Source organism: Rhagoletis zephyria, unplaced genomic scaffold (genome assembly GCF_001687245.7).
Source record: "Rhagoletis zephyria isolate East Lansing unplaced genomic scaffold, Rhagoletis_zephyria_1.1 Rzeph_scaffold_00576, whole genome shotgun sequence".
NCBI classification, from domain to species: domain Eukaryota; kingdom Metazoa; phylum Arthropoda; class Insecta; order Diptera; family Tephritidae; genus Rhagoletis; species Rhagoletis zephyria.
Window position 1 is genome coordinate 33,754 of NW_016157660.1, and position 13,441 is coordinate 47,194.

The 13,441-nt window shown below is 35.0% G+C and overlaps 2 protein-coding genes across 3 annotated transcripts in view; one reads left to right on the forward strand and one right to left on the reverse strand.

The window, feature by feature from the left end:
* Positions 1 to 452: 452 nt before the first annotated feature.
* On the reverse strand, positions 453 to 2,630 carry Scgbeta (sarcoglycan beta). Its single transcript, XM_017612733.1, has one exon. It carries the CDS (start codon positions 2,515 to 2,517, stop codon positions 1,513 to 1,515), a length of 1,005 nt encoding a protein of 334 aa, XP_017468222.1. The 5' UTR covers positions 2,518 to 2,630; the 3' UTR covers positions 453 to 1,512.
* Positions 2,631 to 2,718: 88 nt separating this feature from the next.
* LOC108360458 (uncharacterized) overlaps positions 2,719 to 13,441 on the forward strand; it is a 62,956-nt gene continuing 52,233 nt past the window's right edge. For both annotated transcript variants that reach the window (XM_017612734.1, XM_017612735.1), the window contains exon 1: positions 2,719 to 2,771. In XM_017612734.1, the coding sequence (XP_017468223.1) occupies positions 2,767 to 2,771 (5 nt within the window). In that variant the 5' untranslated portion in view covers positions 2,719 to 2,766. The remainder of the gene's footprint in view (positions 2,772 to 13,441) is intronic.

A 13,441-nucleotide genomic window follows, 5' to 3' on the forward strand; every position in this document is an offset into this window, starting at 1 on the left:
TCTCATTGCTCTCTTAGTATTTGTGCGTAGAGGGCAAATAGAAGGTAAATATTTTTGGTAGAAACGGAACGCCATAAGGTTTTTAACAACATTAACATAGTGAAGCGCATAAAAATACAAAGTTTGCGCTGGCTTGGAAATGGTGTACGCATGATGATGACTCTCCTTCGACTCCGCAATTTCGCACAATTCGTAGAAGAAGAGTCGACTATACGCTTTGTTATCTACTTTGAAGTGGATTTTTTGTATTACTTCGCTAGCTTATATAGAAAAGTTGCTAAGTCCATTCCTACAAATTTGAGGCAGAGAATAAATTTATAGATAAATTTTTCCCCGGTTAAGTCCGCCATTGCTATAGCCGATTGGATGCACGTTCGACGAGAACTATCGTGTTGGTCTCAAATTCGATCCATAAGGCACGAAAACTATTTTTTTTATATTATTAAGCAACAATATGGCTTTATTTTAATTTTGATGGTTACATACTACATATGTTTTCATTATTTATTAATACAAAGCATGATTACAAACAATAATACATAGATACTAGGGATATTTCGAATGTCATATTTTTCACATTCGCGAATGCGAATGCATATTTTCGCTTTCGCTGGAGGAATCTTAAATTATTTCTAGGTTGCTTATAAGAATTTCAGCAGTACTTATTGAAGGCCCATCTTGATATACTATATATGCTTGATATACTACTTAGAGCCGTTTTCTGAAGTAACCTTTATGTTTAAGGCTCACTTTTTATATAAAGGTTGGATTAAAAGTAAAGCTATGTCTAAAGTAAATCATTTCCATTATCGGTTTATGACGTATGTGTGTTTTTTGGATGTAAACCAAATTAAAACGGATAGTAAAATGCTTTACTTTAGACACAATGATAAGTTTTAATGCAACCTTTAAATATAAAGTGAGCTTTAATGTTACGGCCCTTAACCGTTTAGTGCCTGAAACTAAAAGCGGATGGTTGTCCGCACCTGATTAGACATACTAAGAGCCATTTCAACAATATTAGAGTGGACTCTTTGCCCATGTACACATTCGCATTCGCAAAATATTCGTATCCTTTGATGCGAATGCGAATGTGTAAAATGATGCAAATCATTCGCATTACGAATGCGAATGCAAATATTCGCAACATCCCTGATACATATAATATAGAAAGGCCCTAACTAATTTTCTTTCGAAATACAGCTTTGTAGAAAAGTGGGCCGATTACTTCTTAACCATCTATAGAATTTAAAAATAATTGTTACAATATTAAATTACATACAGCCTTTAATAAAAAAGAGCGTTTGAAAGTTTGAACGAAATTTAGAACTAAAAAAATACTTTTTTTTGATTTTAAAATTAAAATGCCAACTAGGGCTTTTCTATATTAAGGTAACAATATGTATGTAAGTACATACATATAAATTATATACTATATAAATGCTTAATGATAAGTTCGTAAAATAAAAACCAAATTCATAATCATTTTTCAGTTCAAAGTCGTTTTTCACATTAAATACATGGATCGTGTTTATCGTTGAAATGGGCACATGTTATTTTAGGTCCACTACGTATTCTTGGTACGGGTATTCGGAAAAGATTACCCTTCGGCATGCAAACGCAAATTTTGTATTGAATACTGCCAGTGCGAAGACCGAATTCAGAACTGACGATAGGTATTTTATCCATATCTAGGTAAATACCAGCTCCAGCCTCTAAAATAACCAACCCTTCAGTTGAATTAACCAGCATATCATATGATTGTGACTGGAGCAAGATATTTGCTGCGTCTAAAGAAATCCCTTCTGAGCCTTTAAACGAAACTCCTAAATCTGCTTCCAAGTTAAGCGAACTATCTATGGGGCTTGCTATGCGGCTGGCACTTATAGTTTTTGCTAATAAGTTTCCAGAACCTGCTGGTATATTATAATGTGGTCGATGAGAAGTAAAAATAGTATCGCCGCTAGTCGAATATTTTACTTCAAAATTGTTAACTCCCTGAAATTGTATGCCCGACTGATCTAGTAACATGCGATTGTAAGCCTGGCCATTCTTGTGAAGGCGTACATAGACACCATCGTCACCAGTAATGCTAACTGGTTGATCAATAAAACCTTCAATTCGACCGGTTTGTTTGCTGTACACTCGGTCTAAATCAGTGTAACCGTAAAACTTTACCAGATCATGTTCGGGAATAATCTCTATTCCGCTAATGCCTCGTCCAAGATGCATTACAGCAAATATTGTAAGTATAAGTATGAGATTTCCTACTGTAAGTGTCAGTAGTATTATAAAAATTGTCCAAAATGCAAAACTTTTGCGGCCTTTTTTAATAGCTCCACTATTGCCGTCATCTAAGCCACAATGATACTCTTTTTTTATACAATTATCAACATTAGTTTGTAGATGAAGGTCTGATTCCATTGGAAGGGTAGCTGACATAGCGTTTTCTGAAGTTGCTTCATCAGTGTACGAAGGCGAAGGCCCGCGTACGAACGTATTTCCATAGTTTCGCATTGTTTAATTACAAATTGGATTAAACTCAGCCGCCGATTTTAACTTCAGAAATTTCTATTGAAGATGTTTACTTTTACTGTATACACAATTTTCTTAAATGAACAAGAACTGACAGAAAGTCATATTTTCTTAAACATCTTTAGTGCTCATGCGCGGAAATAAAAATATGTATGTAGAAATACTACTGTAATAATACTTATACAAAAGCAAATAGAACGGAAAAAGATAAAACACAACACAAATTTTCAAATGAGGTATATGTATTAAAATTCATATCGCACCCTTAATAAAAAACAGTCACAACTCAAAATGTTTGGACATTAATTTTTTCCCATAAAACAGTTCAAGGGCCATATTTCTAATGTCGACCAAAATTCTAATTCATCATTATCTTCTTTAATTAGAAATATACTAATAAAACTGTGTTGGTTTTGCTGCGTCGCTTGTGTAGCATCAAACGTTTTTGCCGTTCCAGAGCATTTGGGATTTTTTTAGTTGTGACTGTTTTTGATTTAGGGTGCGATATATGTACATATGTGTATGAATATATGTACATATGTACATATGTACATATGTAGATGTATATACCCTGCAGGAAATTGAATTCGTTTGAAAGTAATTTATAAATTACTTTATTTTCAGTGGTAACTAATTAAAATTCTCACTATTTTACCTGCAACGAACTCATTTATTTAATATGGTGATGTCCTAGGAAGCAGTCAATTGCCTTTTGCTGCATGTATTTTCAACTACTTTAAAATGAATTCGGCTTAAACAACTTCAAAGTCAGTATGTTTGGTTTGAATACGCTTTAGTTCTGCACTTCACTGATGCCTTTTAATAACTAAGAAAAACCGAAATTAAAAAATTTAAAATTAAATGAGATTTGAACATGAACATTCTTGGCTGCGACCAATTGTAGCAAACATCTTTGCACGCTGAGCTACTGCCAGCCATGTAAATGTGCTTTCAAATATTCAATTTGAATTGTATGCAAGCAGCAAGTCGACTGTCCGACACTGCATTTTATTTCAACTACTTTAAAATGAATTGGTTTACACAACTTCAAAGTGAGTATATTTCTTTTGAATACGCTTGCATTCTGGACTTCACAGATGCTTTTTCATACTTCCAAGACACAAATTGTTTTTGGAGCAATAAGATTAAAAAAATTCGAAACATTTACTCATTGCATTTGTTTTAAAGTAGTCTTTCAATTAGTTGATTAAAAAAAAAAATCAATTGTTTCCGCCAGGGTATGTACACATGAAAATGTATGAAGGTATGTATGTATATTAGACCGTATCACACCGTATCACAAAAACATGGTCAATATGTTCCAAGCGATTTTGAACACGCGGAAAGGTGTTCGCGCAAAAATACTCTGGTCATGATTTTGTATACGCATGAAATTTTCGTTGGAAAATAATTTTTAAAGAAAATTTCAAAATTCGAAAAATAATTCCGAAGTTTTTTAAGTTCAAATTTTCATAAACAAACCGCTTATCCAAATTAAACAAGGTTGGTATCAAATGAAAGAGGACTTAAATACCCTGCAGGGAGTGACGTTAGCTTATACCTAACTTTAGTCTGTTTACGCGAACACTAGTGCTAACTATTAACTGTGTATTTTGTTCGAAAAAAGCTAACTACTTTTGTGGGGCGATGGCCGCAAAAAAGTCAGACCTGGATACCTCTGCATTACATGTCAACTAACTTGTAACTAACTACTTTTGGACATAAAATATCAATAAGAAAAACAAAATATTTTTTTGTTTTTTTACTTTTTTATTTACTTATTTATTTACTTTATTTTATTACATTTCATATTTGTTTACATATTCTGCTCTGGGTGGCCCCATATTCGAACACCGTCAGACATAACTTCAAAATGATAGTATAAAATTTCGATCTTCCTTTTATTTGTCCTGAATATGAAAAAGAATCTGCGAAGTTCAGAAAAAAAGTGTATTGAAAGTAATTTTTGTATGAGGATATTTAATAGAAACTTGTAAAGAAAACCAACTCCCGATTGCGTCTGCATGACTCCTGCACGACTTTACAATTCACTTTAAGTTGGTTTTGTCATAGCTAATTAAAAGTGAGGTTTTAATCGAAATCTAGCCAAAAAGCTAACTATAAGTTGGTTAGTTTTAACAACTGATAATTTTTCACTGCAGGGTAGCTTTAAAGCTGAAATGTCTAAACGAGGAAAGCCACATATTGAAAAATATTTCAAAAATGCTAATTAATTACCATAGAACAAACCTTGTGTAGGTATACGCATTTCTTTAGTATTATATTATAAAAAAAATATAAATAGAAGTTGTACGTTATTTCTGTTTAAAGGCTATTTCAGTCCTCTCTCATATGATACCAAAGTTGTTTAATTTGGACAGGCCGTTTATTTATTATCCGGAAAGGACTTTTATTTTGGAATAATATTAGCAACAACCCTGGTATGTATGTATGTATGTGCCCGGTTGCAGCCTAAACGGACGGACAGAATCGAACGAAATTTTGACAGAGCATTGCCGTGACATCTGGGCCCATAATAGAGTGAAAAAAATTAACATTCGACAAGCGGACGTGGCATCTCCCATAAGTATGGAATTTTTAATCAGCCATAACTTCGGAACTATAAGTCTCATGAACTTGAAATTTGCTATGCAGTCATAAATATGATAGGTGCTTATAATAGGGTATATATATATGAGTTTGTAAAATGGGCGTGGCATATCCCATAGGCCTGGAATGTTTTATCAGCTATAACTTCGGAACCATATCTCACATGAAATTGAAATTTAGTATGCAGACGTATCTAAGGTAGGTGTTTATAGTAAGATAATTATAAATGGATTTGTAAAAGGGGTGTAGCACATCCCACAGGCGTGGAAATTTTTATCAGCTATAACTTCGGAACCATATGTATGTCACATGAACTTTAAATTTGGTATGCAGTCATATACATACATATATGGTAGGTGCAAATAGTAAGATATATCTGTGGTCATAAGCAATAATCGCCTAAGTCGAACAGTGGCGGAGCTCGAAAAATCAAAATTTCTCACCTCAACCTCAAACGAAAAATTTGAAAATAAAAAAAATTTTTAAAGTTTCTTTTTAAATAAAAAAAAATTTTTAAAGTTTTTCTTTATTTTAATCTTCAATCGTAACCATTTTTAGGCTTGCACAAGATTATTTATAGAATAAGCAATCGTGTAAAACTCTTCGTCAACTTGAAAAATTAAAACAATGGAAATGTAGATACTATCAGGCCGATTCTGAACAGGATCTCCCTGGGAGTTTTCTCTCTTTTCCCTTTCCTCCTATCATGAATAAAAATTCCATGCGGATTCTTTTATTCAATGGCGGAGTTGAGCTGCCAAAAAAGTATCAAACAGCTCTTGCGAAGTTTGAATTTTCTCCTTCCAAATTTTCGGGAAGGAGTTAATTATTGGAGGATTTCTTTCTCGGGAGAAACAAATTCCCGGAGAACAAACTCCCTGGGAGTATTCAGAATTGGGCTGTATGAATGTATGTATGTATGTCAAATCGAACTTTCTAATTCTACTTTTAGTAAATTTCATATAATACAACGGACGTGTTACAGTTCGGACGTGTTTTCTAATCGCTCCGCTCAGTGCGCTAATTTACCAATATTCCAAGTATCTTTTATTTATTGGTGCTGGTATGGTGCTTTATTGAGACAGTGACTCCTAACTTAGTGATTTATTCACAATAAAATTGTTCGATAAAATTCTATAATTAATATGCTTTGCTTGTGCGGTCAAAAGGTTGATCGCGCCCAACCAAAGGTGCTGTGTGCGGGATGCAAGGCATATTAATTATTCAGACTGTGTTGGTGTTTTGCCGGCTGATCTTGATTTTCTTCTGTCCGCTGACAAGCCGTTCTTTTTCGAACGCTAAATCGAATCGCTTGCCTACAAGCAATACAATCGGAAGTTCAAACGAACTCAATAACAAGCAGCAAATTACCTTGCTTGCAGTTTTTAAAGAAATTGCCGCCCTTAGAAGTGAGAATGCCCGTGTATTATCTTTGGTGAATGCATTGCACGATGATAAGAAGCAGCTAATGCAAAAGTTCGATGCCCTGCATGCCACAGTATAGACAATAACCAAGAATGATAGAATACAAGATTGCGCCGTCCTGGGCGTTGCAATTGTGTACCACAAGTAAACAAAGAATAGAGCGAAAAGAAGATCGAGTTGAAACTGGCAAAACAGTTCACTTTACAGCGAAAAACGTGTTTTAATTTTGCTAAATGCGAAAATATTGCATTTTTCACCTAATCTATTAGAGAACAGTGAACATTTTAGTGCACTCCATTGCTTTGCAATTAAGGCTGCTGCAGAAAACTGCAGCACCATCTCTGCGGGATTGATTAGTTAACTTGCTAATGGAGGCTGCGTGGAGCAGAAACAAAATCATTGTGAGGAAATGCTGTGAATATAATAATAGAGAAACATTTCGGGAACGGCATTACCGTGCCCTATGTACACAGAATGCAGCGATTCGTCCCAGCGCTACACTTGCACCTACGCTTCTTGCATCTTGGCGGCTGTCGCAATTTAACACACAGCACTTCATTGTATTAGTTTTTACGCGTCTTCAACTCAAAAATCACTCACAAATTGGAAATTAACACAATTTAAACTGATTTTTCACTTATAATTATAATTTCTCTTTCGCTGATTTGTAAACAAAGGTTTATTTACAAGTTACCACAACTGTCAAAATCGGCAAAACCAAAGTAGCGGTACCACTGACGGCGCCACCTTTGTTCGCTGCACCGTGTACAATAACCAACCTTTTTGGGTTGTTGTTGTAGTAGTCGTTGTTGTTGTAGTTATATTCACTCCTGAGGAAGGCACGGGATTGTGTGCTGCTATTTAATGGCCTTCCTCAGACTTTTTCTTAGATTTCAGGGTTGTGTGCTGCATTATTATTAGATAAATAAATTTAAGCATTTGACAAATCGTGATTTTATTAAAAGAAAATTATAAATGGTGTTGAAAACCCAAATAAACGCTCGTGCGAAATCTCTATTTTTGTGTATTGTTAAAATTTATACATGGCGTATTGATGGTAATACAAGCAATTTATTCTTTTGTGGACTTTATGTTACTTGAGAATTTAGACAACGTGCGAGCTGCCAGGTTTTGTTATCAATATAATTAACACAAGCTTTTCCGCGTGGTTGCCTTTCAATAAATAGAATAAACAAATATTCGCAAATAAATTGGATTTATTTTATAACTGACAATTAACGTACGCTTTTTGTTCTTTTCTCCATTTTGATTTTGACTCTTTATTACCGCCAACAACTTTATGTGTATACAAGCTGTCAAAATTTTGCGTAGTCCCATGAGCTAGGTAAAAACTATGGCATTCGTATTCACAACGAGAAATCTCGAAATTTTTGTTTGGTCTTTCCAAATTTTCTCTTTTTTATCAGTTGGCAAAGGCCCTCAGTGGCAGCGCTCCGAGCGTTGAGATAGTAATTTCATGTCAATTAGTAGATAAGTTCCATGTTGAAAAAACTTTTTATTATGGCGAGAAAAATTTACATTTCTGCTGTGCCAATTCGTAACTTTTTACTGCTGGAAACTTTTGACAGTTGCTCTGGGGCAAAAGAAGTTGAGCAATTAAAATCAAAAATTATACAAAAAAAGACTTGTCTTTACTGACATTTTTTCTTCTGGAACTAAAAGCCATGCATTTATTAGACGCCTTAGTAATAAAATTAGAACAAAAAAACTCTTCAAAACCGTCAGGCCGGGTTGAAAATTTTCATTCACGTCATAGTTAACAAAAATTTACCATCCGTAGTACTTTTATATCCATTCACAAATGCCGTTTGCACAAAAAAGGTTATGAAATGCGTTTTATTTAAATCGTTTAGAAAATGAGTCATTTATGTATACCATTTTATGTGGGATTATTCAATAAATTTCGTTTTACACTATACTTTTTGAAACTATTTGGAGTTAATTATTTTTGTTTCTTAAAAGCAACCCTGCGTGGTTGGAAGGCGTGTGTACCAATAATTTCATCCCTAGCATATTCATCCCCGAGGAAGGCAGTCGCCAAATTCACCGAAGGTTGTTTACTGGTTATATTGTGCTGCATGCTCAAACTGTTTCACTGCAGACCAGTGTTGCCAGAACTTTTGGACGAACCGGCTAAATTGGCAAATAAAACCGGCTAAAAACGGCTAAAATGTTTCAACTAAATTTCACATGTTTTATTTAAATAAATCACGAGTAAAAAGACTATTTCTTGGAGAGAAGTTACAAATTCGAGCCGGAAAAAATTTTGCCAGCAAGAATTTGCAATTAGGAAAAACATATGATTGTGGCACATGGTTGGATTTTTTGTCGACGATAATTGAATAAACAAGTTCGTTAAATTTAAAAATTTACAAACTGAGCGATTTTAAAATGAAAATGTAAGTTAATACTTGTTTACTTAATTAATTTAGTGATGATTTGAAAGGTACTCGGCAAAAAAAAAACTGTGTAGTAAACCCGACAAAGAAATTTAAACGTATGTTGAAGAAAGTCGGACTGATAAAATATATACACGTAGATCCTGTTTTTTGCTCCTCTGAAAGAATTTTAAAAATTCTATACAAATTTCTTTTGTTTGAAATGCAACCATGGACACTAGCTGGCAGAAAAACTTGCAAATTTGCTTTCGTACAGAAAATTGCAAGTTTCTCCACATGAGAGAGAATTTGGGAGCATTTTTTCTTACTATCTGATATTTTGAGTGATAATTCTAGCTGGATTTTCGACGAACAAACCTATTGTCTTCCCTACAAGGCCTTCTCAGACAGACCGATTCTCAATACACTCAAATAGAAACCAATACACATAAAAAACGCTGTAAAAATTTCCCTTCAATTTTAAGGCAGTAAAACAACGACCTTAAGTTAACATCAACCGAGGCCATATGTTGACAAGGTATGCAAAATCACGGTTACGCAAAAGAACTGGTCAGATTTTTCAGAAATCCCTTCAATTCTGATGTAAAATATGATGCCTAAAGACTGCAGATCTCCAATTAAGATGACCGGTCATATGACCGGCAGATGTCTCGTAGGATTCCCAGAGAGTTTTCCTTTACATATAAATTTGTGCTCTTTTATTTTCATTTTGACTCACTTCAGTGTTGGTTCTTTTAATTCAAGTTGGCATTCGGTTTTTGGAATTTAAATAAGTTCTCAGCAAAAAAGCTTGTTTAAAATAATACATATGTATGTGTACATAGTGCTTGAAAATATCAATTTTTCCCTTACCTTACACTTTTGGGAGTGGACAAAAATGATGTTTTGTAATTTAGGCAGAATTGAATATGCGCTATCTGGGAAGACAATATCTACATGTAATATTTATTCTGTTTGTTGGCACTATATCCAAACACAAACGCATCTTAAGTGTCTTAACAGTGAAACAATTTCTTATTTTCTAAGTTTGCGAATAAAACTTCACACTTAAAATTAAGACTTTTATAACAAACATTTATGAAGAAAATTCCTTCTGCGTTTAAAATAAAAATAAGGGAAATCGGCCCAATTTCATACAACCCTGCCTGACATGAAAATTTTCTCCACGATAAGGCTAGTAGCCATTTCTAACAGATTTTGGGTCGCTTAGTCAAAAATGGAAACATATATACATATTTGAAATTTAAGAAAACAAGGCAAATGCAAAATCGGCTTAAAACGGCTAATTTTTTTCTGCAAAACGGCCAACAAATCGGCTGCCGGCTAAATCGAAATTTCTCCGGCTGTTTGCTATCGCAACCGGCTAAATCTAGCCGGAAAACGGCTAAAATGGCAACACTGCTGCAGACTAAACTCAATAATAGAGATGCTAGCATATCGTTACTTACATCGGAAATAAAATCTCTTCGTATTGCTTGTTCTTTGCCTGCAGTTGCGTATTCTTCCTCACCTGCTGTTTCGTCTCCAGTCGCCGCTGCTGCGAACACATATTTGGCCAGCCAATGTCAAAATTCGACCTTTCCAGTTTTTTCCCAGAGTCGGTGAGCCTCAGCAAGAGTCTTAAATGCATCCTCATATTACGGGAATCACTCCAAACATATTAATATTTATTTCCAAAATACTTCCGGCATAAGGACAAAGTCTAAGCTTCTCTTTGATCTAAGTGCTCAATTGGAATATGACGTCTTTGTAATCATCGAGACCTGGCTTAATGTGGACTTCTGAGACAGCGAATTCTTCGATCCTAATAGCTACAATGTGTACCGAAAAGACCGCGATATGTCGAAAACAGGACTTTCCAGAGGAGGGGGAGTTCTCATCGCAGTCCACCGGGAATTTCGTTCATCAGTGCTGCCGCTTGAAAATGGAAATTCCCTTCTTGACCAACTTTGCGTATCTGTTATTGGTATCTCCAAACTTATTATTTGTGCGTCTTATATCCCGCATACTAGCGATCACTTACTTAGACTTAGTATCTAAGCGGCCACTTTGTAATTTTTGTATTCTTGGCGATTTTAACTTAGGTAATGTTATATGGACCAATATCCGTGATAATGTTGCCCTGATTCCTAAGAACATAAATCGCTTTTCTGAATGTTATTTAGTTGATAATATTTTAAGTCTTAATCTTATGCAGATAAATTACTTTCTAAACAAACTTGCTAGAATTTCAGACCTTATTTTTATTAGCGATAACATCAATTTCTCACTGCGAGAATGCCTTGATCCTCTATCATGTTCCACTCGTTCTGCAGTTGGAATTTTACGATTTTAAACCGATTCACTCGGATACCCAATCCACTAGTTTTTGTTATAAAAATTGTAATTTTGACGCAGTCCGTGGCGCTAATGTAAATGAATGTTTAATGCTTTTAAACTTAAGATAAATGATATTTGCATTAATAATATTCCGCTAGTTAAAAAGAGTTGTTAAAAAATTCCGTGGTATACCGAAGGGTTGAAAAAAATTAAGAATTTGAGAAACAAATTTTTCAAAAAGTTCAAGCTAACTAATTCCGTATTTCATAGGGATGAATACCGGCGTTATTCGAGTGAGATCAAAGCCCTTAGTAAAACTCTACACAGAGGAGGTTTTCCATTATGAAAAAAGCGTACTCCTCTTCGGAGGCGGCTAACCTTTTCGCTGACTTCTTTAGCTCTAACTTTGAACCAGACTCGGTTCTAGTTAATGACCTTATATCGGAGGATAGTATCGAATCCCCATTTAATTTTGGTGCACTCACCTTAACGCTCGATGATGTTGTTGATGGCATTTTGCATATCAAATCCTCTTCCCAGACTGACGCAGATGGATTATCCTCTTACCTCTTAAAGAATTGTTCCGCATTTGCGTACCCGCTCTTATTAATTTTTAACAAGTCACTGGAGTGTGGTGTTTTTATTGATGCCTGGAAGGTCACTTCTATCACTCCTATTTTCAAAAGTGGTAACAAGAATAACGTCGCCAACTATCGGCCAATCTCCAAATTGACAACGGTTTCGAAATTGTTTGAGTCCATTGTTAAGCAAAAGTTGTATTTTGCGACTAAGCGATTAATTTCAACTAACCAGCATGGCTTTATGACTGGTAGGTCTACCGTGACAAACCTTGCGGTTTTCTCTGAATTTTGTTTGTCCGCTTTTAATAATCATAATCAGGTTGATGCAGTTTATACAGACTTTTCCAAGGCATTCGACAAAGTAAGACATTTAATTTTAGTATCCAAATTAGCAAGTTTAGGTTTTCACTCCTTGGATAGAATCATACCTATCGTCGCGCAAATGTGCAGTGGTGGTGGATAATGCTTCTTCTCGTCCTTTCATTGCATCTTCTGGCATTCCCCAGGGAAGCATATTAGGCCCCCTTCTATTCGCCATTTTCATTAATGACATCTCCAACTGCTTTAAACACTCGAACTTTCTCTTATATGCTGACGACTTGAAAGTATTCACAACTGTTTCAATTAGTTTAGATTCTGATAAGCTCTAATCGGATCTTATTAATGTTGCCTCCTGGTGTGGTAAAAACCAACTACATTTAAATATAAAAAAGTGCTTTCATGTTTCTTTCACTAAATCACGTTCCCTTATCCCTACCTCATATTACATTGGTAGTTCCCGGCTAAGCACTGTTAGTGTAAATTCCTGTTTCAGAGCCAATTAAACTGCACTATAGCAAAGTCATATTCCATGCTTGCTTTGATTCGCCGCTTTAGTTCAGATTTTAGTATTCCTTACACCTTGACAGGCTAACCTAATATTCACGCACGCCGCCAATTTACTGTAAAAAATTTCTCATGCACATACAACTTGTATGGGACCAACCGAAATTGAACGCCGTGCGTATGAAGCTAACTCAATTTCCAATTTTTGTTCTGCGTGACATTTTGATTTGATGTTTCGCTCAATGAAATCAAATGCAAACGCACGCAAGCCAATTTCGGGTGACGCAAAAAAACAAATTCGACGGCACTCAAACTGTTCGCTACATATATTTTTAAGCTAAATACATCAGCTCCTGAATTGTTGTGTGTGTTGTGTTAAACTTATTTTGCTTGTCTTTTTATTAACATAAGTCTTATTAAATCTTTCAATATGAAGTGTGATCTTGATAACTGCCAAATCAAAAGCGAATCTGAACGCTACTTATCGTGCTGGCTCTGTGATGGTATTTGCCATCTAAAATGTGCTGGTTTGACAGGAAGAATTCTGGACGCTATAAATGATGGCAAAGGTCTTCGCTGGTCTTGCTTAAAGTGCAGGTCAACCGAAGTTGATCTCTTTAAGTTGTTTAGGCAAACCAGAAATGGGTTTTCTGAGGTAGGGAGAGAGTTGTCGGTACTGACCGAAAAATTTAAACATTACGAAAATGTATTTAAATCTTTTAAATG